Source organism: Carlito syrichta, unplaced genomic scaffold, assembly GCF_000164805.1.
Source record: "Carlito syrichta isolate Samal-C Ts95f unplaced genomic scaffold, Tarsius_syrichta-2.0.1 Scaffold314117, whole genome shotgun sequence".
NCBI lineage: Eukaryota > Metazoa > Chordata > Mammalia > Primates > Tarsiidae > Carlito > Carlito syrichta.
The window spans coordinates 297,080-305,375 of record NW_007258213.1 but is presented as its reverse complement, the minus strand read 5'-3'; the positions used below and the strand labels follow the sequence as shown (position 1 = coordinate 305,375).

The 8,296-nt window shown below is 42.6% G+C and overlaps 1 protein-coding gene across 6 annotated transcripts in view; it reads right to left on the bottom strand.

Moving 5' to 3' along the window:
- The window catches only part of CLUAP1 (clusterin associated protein 1), a 48,586-nt gene that overhangs the window by 5,009 nt on the left and 35,281 nt on the right, over nucleotides 1–8,296 (bottom strand). For all 6 annotated transcript variants that reach the window (XM_021719095.1, XM_008071117.1, XM_008071113.1 and 3 more), the window contains one exon: nucleotides 3,442–3,549. In XM_021719095.1, the coding sequence (XP_021574770.1) occupies nucleotides 3,442–3,549 (108 nt within the window). The remainder of the gene's footprint in view (nucleotides 1–3,441; nucleotides 3,550–8,296) is intronic.

Genomic DNA, 8,296 nt, shown 5'->3' with positions numbered 1-8,296 from the left:
GCCTGGGTGACAGAGTGAGACTCCAATTCCAAAAAAAAAAAAAAAGTACTTAAGTAACATCCAAGTAATCAGAAGTGTCAACAAACAACAATGACTGTTATGTATTTCCATTTTTTTAAAAAGACACAATAGTCAAAATAATCATGAATTTAAAAATAAACATGCATCCCATAAATGCTTTAGGAAAAAAAATCACTGAACTCTGTTATTGTTTATAAGCAGTGGATCTGGAGTGCTAGCTATTAAAAAAGAAAGATACCCTTCCATTAGGACCAAAGTCACTTGTACTTGGATCTCTTCAAAAAGAAAAAAAATTAAAAAGTTTAATCACAATTAGTTCATCCTTTTTTTTTTTTTAAGTTGGAGTCTCACTTTTTCTCCCAGACATCTTTAGCCAGAAGTGTAGGGGACTGAGGGAAACAGAGAGTTGGACTTGCACCTTAAGGTTGAGAAAGGAGCAACCCTCACCCCAGGTCCAGGCCTCGGTGGCAGAGAAAAGCTTGATCAGGACAGACCTAGAGACAGACAACCAAGTACTCTCTTCAAAAACTTTTCCTTGGTCAAATAAAATGCAAAGTCTTGTGTTGTTTGGAAGCTATTCTTCATAGTTTTTGGAAATAGACTGTGAGATTTTCTCTGCAGGATAAGTGGTCAGCAGAATTTAGGAGAAGCAGTGCCTTTACTTGGCTATGCTGGGTCAATCATACACCTTGGCTCCCATCTGTCAAATGGGAGTCATAATTGCTAACCACTGTTTTTGTCATGAAGTTGTTAAAAAATAAAAAGAAGAAAAAGGAAACCAGAGCATCTAACTGTCCTATGAAAGAAGTAAAATGTAATAAATGAAGACAGCAGAGCCTAGAAAGCAGTTAGCAACAAAAGTTAATATAAAATTATAAAAGATGATACCAATTAAATGTATTATGTATATAAAAATGCAACTGAGTTCCAAACATTAACAGGTGGTAGATGATAATTTTTTTTTAAGTGAGAAAGCAGGATTTATTGAGAGACAGAAAAACTCCCACAGTAGGAGGGGACCTGAAGGAGTTGCCCGGGAAATGCTTTTAAGGGCAAATTTGTAGTATTTATCAAAATAAAAATTGATCGAAACTTTGACCTAAGGAATTCTACTTTTTTTTTTTTTTTTCTGAGTTGAAGTCTCACTCTGTCACCCAGGCTGGAGTGCAGTGGCCGCTCCCGGCCACCACAGCCTCAACCTGCTGGGCTCTGGCAATCCTTCCGCCTCAGCCTTACAAGTAGCCGGAATTACAGGAGTGCGCTACCACGCCCGGCTCATTTTTGATTTGTCGTAGAGATGAGGTCTCGCCAAGTTGCCCAGGCAGGTCTCGAACCCGTAGGCTCAGGCAATCCACTCACCTCGGCCTCCCAAAGGTGCGGGATGGGATTACAGGCTGAGCCACCGAGCCTGGCAGAAATTCTACTTTTAATGATGAAACCTAAAGAAACACTTGCAGATATGCAGAAAAATGTATATACAAGGAAAAGAGTGAAGATCAATATCTGTCAATAGAAGAATACCCAAGTAAATTATGGGCACATTCATGCTATGGAATATGATACAGCCATTAAAAAGTACAAAGCAGAGCTATATTTTACTGACATTACAAGAGCTCCAATATATTTAACCTTTTTTTTTTGAGTTAGAATCTCACTCTGCCCTGGTTGGAGTGCAGTGGCACATTCATGGCTACCCCAGCGTTGACCTGCTGGGCTCAGGCCATCTTTCCACCTCAGTCTTCCAAGTAGCTGGTACTACAGGTGTGCTCTAACCCACCTGGCTAATTTTTTGATTTTTTGTAAAGATGAGGTCTCACCAAGTTGCCCAGGTTGTTCTCAAACCTGTGAGGCTCAGGCAATCCCCTCACCTCAGCCTCCCAAATATGAGCCACTGTGCCCAGCCCATATTTTACTTTTAAAAATTAATTTATTTTAGATTCAGGGATTACAAGTGCATCTTTGCTACATGGATGTTTTATATAGTGGTGGGGATTGGGTCTCAGGTAGCCCATTTCCCAGATAGCGAACACTGTACCCAATAGGTAATTTCTGAACTCTTACTCCCTTCCTTACCTTCCCCCTTTTTGGTGTCCCCAGTGACTATTATATCCATCACTGCCCCATTAGCCCCCACATGTGAGAACATGTGGTACCTGGTTTTCTGTTTCCAAATTAGTTCACGTAGGGTGATATCCTCCAGCTCAATCTTTTAAAAAACAAAAACACGTTGCAGAATTATACAACCAATCTGGTTGCATTCAGGTTAAATAAATTTTAGGTGAGCCGGGAGCAGTGGCTGAAGCCTGTAATCCCAGCACTTTGGGAGGCAGAGGCGAGAGGACTGACTGAGTCCAGGGGTTCGAGACCAGCCTGAGCAACATGGCGGGACCTTGTCTCTACAATAAATTAAAAAAAAAAGTTAGCCAGGCATAGTGGCACATGTCTGTGGTTCCAGCTGCTTGGAAGGCTGAGGCGAAAGGATTACTGGAGCCCAGCAGGTCGAGGCTGCAGTGGTTGTGAGCATGTCACTGCATTCCAGTCTGGGTGACAGAGTGAGACTCCGACTCAATAAAGAAAAAAAAAATTTAGGTGACCTATGTATCTATGTTTGATTGCATATGTGTCTGCATGTGCAAGTGCATGCATATGTGTAGCCTATGTATATATATGGAAAAGCAATCTGTAAGGAAACTCTCTCTAGCCATTAGCCATGGCCCCTCTCGGATGGGAGTGGGAGATGAGGAAGACCCTAGAGGAGCATTCACATTTGCTCCACACATTTTGTTGCTTAAATTTTTAATATTTGTTGCTTTAGAGATGGTATCTTGCTATAATGCCCAGGCTAGAGTGCAGTGGCTATTCACAGGTGCATTCATTATTCAATACAGCCCCAAACTTTTGGGCTCAAAGGATCCTCCTGCCTCAGCCTCCCGAGTAGATGTGACTACAGGTGTGTACCATTGTGTCCAGCTTTGCTGCTTGTTTTGCAATGAGAAAGAAGAAATTAGAAGAAAATTTTTTTAAAAAAGGCAGAGATACTCATGTAAGTTCTTTCTTTGTACATTCTCAGGCCATAAGGGATACAATTGCACTGAGAGCAGTTTGGGACCCCAAAAGGGCAGAATATAGCTCAAGGCAAAGGTAAAGTGTTCGTGTGGCCCCTGTGAGAAATACCAAGCCACAAATATGAACCGGCTGTTCTCAGGACCACAGACAGGTAAAATATTAGCGGCAAGATAACCACTGATCAGTTTCGGAGCCAAATCCTGATAAGCAACAGAGCAGGGCAAACCCAGAGCAAGAACTGGGCCATTTCCAGTGTACCTGTGGGGCTCAATACTAAGAACCCTGCTCCAGTCCTGGCCACGGTGCTCTGTGAATTGGCACAGAGAGGGGAGCAAGTGAAGGAAGCTATGGTACCTTGCATGAGCACCTCCATGGCCGTCTGCATCTTGGACAGTTGTCTCTCTTCCAATTCACTGTCGAATTCATCGTCCTCCTGGATGTCTATGTCCGAGTCATCATTACCTGGCAGGAACAAGCAGGCAAAACAAAAGAGTGGCTTCATCATTACAATGAAAACAGTTTCTGTTCAGTAAGGCTCATGAAAACAAGCCATATGTACTTCTTAGGCTTTCTCTTCATGCATTAGATTTTATGAGACTCTCTGGATTTGCCTGTAGATATTTAGTAAAGAGTTAATGTAGATAACGATATTCTGGTTTTGTTGTTGTTGTTTTTAGAGACAGGGTCTCACTCTGTAATCCAGGCTGGAGTGCAGTGATGCAATCATAGTTCACTGCTGACTCAAACTCCTGGGCTCAAGTGATCTTCCTGCCTCAGCCTCCTGAGTAGCTAGGACTACAGGTGCATGCCACTATGTCCGGCTAATTTAATTTTTTTTTTTTTATAGAGACAGTGTCTCATTATGTTGCCCAGACTGGTCTTGAACTCCTGAGCTCAAGCAATCTTCCAGCCTCAGCCTCCTGCAGCACTGGGATTAGAGGTGTGAGTCAACATGCCTGGCCTACTGTGTTTTTTTAAAAACCAATTTTCAGGCAACCCCTTCGGGTCCCCTCCCACTGTGGGAGCTTTTCTGTCCTCTCAATAAATCCTGCTTCCTCAAAAACAAACAAACAAACAAACAAACAAACAAAGCCAAAACCAATTTTCTGGTCGGGCTCAGTGGCTCAGCCTGTAATCCCAGCTCTTTGAGAGGTCAAGGCAAGTGAACTGCCTGAGCCCACGGGTTCAAGACCAGCCCGGGCAACTTGGCGAGATCTTGTCCCTACAATAAATAAAAAATTAGCCAGGCATGGTAGCACATGCCTGTAGTTCTGGCTACCTGGAAGGCCGAGGCAGACGCATCACCGGAGCCCAGCAAGTCAATGCTGGGGTAGCCATGAGCATGCCACTGCACCCTAGCCTGGGCGATGAAGTGACTCCAACTCAAAAAAAAAAAAATTTCCAAAGCAAGAAAAAAGTGGGTCAGATATATTAGTCAGCTTATATATTGTTCTAGTCTGTGAAATTTTAAAAATTCACTAGCCAGCTGTCAAGGTAGCTGGAAGTGCTTGGTTGGTTCCATTCTCTGTTCAATGTTAGGTTGTGTTACCAGAAATCAAGTTCCTAGGTCAAAACAAAGATGAGGAAGTAGAGCCCGTTACAAAGGTAACACCAGTCTGGAGCAAGGAGGAGGCAGGGCTAGGGATGGTATGAGTGGGGTTGTTCTGAGGAAGATGACAATGTTAGTGATAGGCAGTGAAAACTGGTGCACCATATATTCTCCAATGGGGAAAAGTACATCATAAAGATAGATATTTAAAAGGTCATTTTCAGTGCAACAACTCTTTATATTAATTTTTTTTTTTGAGTTGGAGTCTGACTCTGTCGCCCAGGTTAGAGTACAGTGGCATGTTCATGGACACCCCAGCGTTGACCTGCTGGGCTCTGGCGATCCTTCTCCCTCAGCCCTTCCAAGTAGCTGGAACTACAGGCGCATGCTACCATGCCCAGCTAATTTTTTTTGATTTATTGTAGAGATGAGGTCTCGCCAAGTTGCCCGGGCTGATCTTGAACCTGGGACTCAGGCAATCCACTCACCTGAGCCTCCCTAAGTGCTGGGATTATAGGCTGAGCCACTGAGCCCAGCCTATATTAATTTCTTAAATAGTTTTTTAGAGTCTCGTGCCTGCAGATTGAACATTCCCTAAATGGAGACTAAAGAAAGTGAGTTTCCACAATGGGAAAAAAAAGTTTTCACCACCTGGCACCTGACTTTTCTGCACTGAGGGAGCCATGCAGGTTTTGGAAGGATGGAATCGGAAGAGCCTGCGTTGCTATCCTGATTCCTGACTCAGAAGTTAGTTTGAAACTACAGTAATTGTTGGTCTACCACAATGCTTTGCTTCACCCCTGCTATAAGGGAATGAAATGATAGCTGAGGATAGCTGGCACTGAGAGAAGGTGTGTTTTCTTTTTTTTTTTGAGTTGGAGTCTCACTCTGTCGCCCAGACTCTGGAGTGCAGTGGCTGCTCCTGGCCACCGTAGCCTTGACCTGCTGGGCTCTGGTGATCCTTCCGCCTCAGCCTTCCAAGTAGCTGGAATTACAGGCATGCGCTACCACGCCCGGCTGATTTTTTGATTTATTGTAGAGATGAGGTCTTGCTGCCCAGGCAGGTCTCGAACCCACGGGTTCAGGCAATCCACTCACCTCAGCCTCCCAAAGGCGTGGGATTACAGGCTGAGCCACTGAGCCCGGCTTATTTTTTTTTTTTTGAGTTGGAGTTTCACTCCGTTGCCCAGACTGGAGTGCAGTGGGTTGCTCCCGGCCACTGCAGGGGCTCCGGCGATCCTTCCGCCTCAGCCTTCCAAATAGCTGGAACTACAGGCGCGTGCTACCATGCCCGGCTAATTTTTTGATTTATTGTAGAGAGGAGGTCTCGCCAAGTTGCCCAGGCGGGTCTCGAACCCGCGGGCTCAGGCAATCCACTCACCTCAGCCTCCCAAAGGTGCGGGATTACAGGCTGAGCCACTGAGCCCGGCGAAGGTGTGTTTTCTTTAGTCATGGAGAGAAGAGCTGTACTCCATAGTACAGGGGGGCAAACCTGGAGCTGGACCAAGTGTCCATAATAGCATCCTTCAAGGTCTTTAACACCATTAATTTGAAAGCTATTATCTTCCAAGTCTTTACAGAGAATATGATTAAATAGCAACATAACTATTCAGCTTCATTCACTTTTTACTTCATCTGGGAAAATTATAGCAGTAAATCCTTATGCCATGCAATATAAATCAAATAATATAATTAATTTTAACATAAAATTAATATATTAATTAATATATTTGATATAATTAATATATTTGGATGAGACACATTTTAAGTCTCTCAGACTCAATACAATTTCTTCTGACAACTCCAGCCAATATGGACTGAGACTCAGCAGGTAAACTAAAGTTCCCAGCTATGGTTTGAATGTGTCTCCCAAAATGCACGTGCTGGAGACTTAATCCCTAATGCAACAGTGTTGGCAGACGGGGCCTAATGAGAGGTGTTAGGTCATGAAGGCTGCGCCCTCATGATCGATTAATGCCGATTATGAAAGGGCCTGAGGTTGCAAGTTCAAACTCCACTTTCTCCTACTCTCTCTGTCCTTCGGTCAGGGGTGACGAGGAAGGACGCCTTTGCCAGATGTCAGCCCGCTGGTCTTGGACTTGCTAGCCTCCAGAACCCTGGCCTGATATATTTCTGTTTACAATAATAATATAATGCTAATATATATTATACATTTCTAATCTGTATCTATACACACATACAGTTGGCCCTCTGTATCTATCAGCTCTGTATCCATGGATTCAGCCAACCACAGATAAAAAATATTTGGAAAAAATAATCCACATGTTCCAAAAAGCAAAACTTGAATTTGCCATGCGCCAAGTACTATGTTGAATTCATGTGAATAAAGCAATGTGTAGGCATTGTTATTAGGTCTTTTATTTAATCTAGAGATGATTTAAAATATACAGGAAGACATGCTTAGGTTATATGCAAACACTATGCCATTTTATATAAAGGACTTGAATATTTGTGGATTTTGGTATCTGAGGAGTGAGTGTCCTGGTATCAAACCCCCCATGGATACTGAGAAATAATACTGTGTGTGTGTATATATATATATAATATATATAACATACTATGTATGTATTAGATATGTGTATATATGTATATATGTACATGTATATATATAAATATTATATATATAAACATGTAATTACCCAATCTCAGGTACTGTCTTATAGCAGCACAAAACAGACTAAGACATTATTTATTTATTTTTTGAGTCAGAGTGTTACTCTGTCACCCAGGCTGGAGTGCAATGACATGATTATGGTCACAGAAGCCTCGATTTGCTGGGCTCAGGTGATCCTCCCACCTCAGTCTTCCAAGCAGCTGGAACTAAAGGCATGCACCACTCACCCAGCTAATTTTTTTATTTTTTATTTTTTGTAAATTGTAGAAACAAGGTCTCACCAGGCTGCCCAGGTTGTTCTCAAATCTCTGGACTCTGGCCATCCTTTCACTTCTGCCTCCTGAAGTTCTGGGATTACAGGTGTGAGTTAACATACCTGGCCAGACTAATATTTAATGTATTCTGACACTGATAGCACTGTGTTGTCAGTGATGTGTTAAAATTAAATATGACTGACAAAGTTGCTGGTATAATTCAACTAGGAAAGAATAGTCTTTTCAACAAATGGTGCTGGGACAACTGGATAGCCACATGCAAAAGAATAAAGTTAGATCCTTACTATATGTAAAAATTAACTCAAAATAGATGAAAGACCTACACGTAAGAACTAAAACTATAAGGTTATTAGAAGAAAACATAGGAGTAAATCTTGGTGACATTGAATTAGGCAATGGTTTTTTTTTTTTAGATACAACAACGGTTTCTTAGAAAAAAGCATAAGTAACAAAAGAAAAAAGATAAATTGGACTTTGTTAAAACTTTGTCCAGCAAAGGACAGCATCAAGAAAGTGAAAAGGTCCAGGTGCAGTGGCTCAAGCCTGTAATCCCAGCACTCTGGGAGGCTGAGGTGAGAGGATTGCCTAAGCTCTGGGGTTCGAGACCAGCCTGGGCAACTTGGTGAGACCTTGTCGCTACAATAAAAATAAAATAATAGGCTGGGTGTGGTAAGCGCACATCTGTAGTTCCAGCTATTTGGAAGGCTAAGGTGAAAGGATCGCATGAGCCCAGCAGGCTGAGGCTGCGAT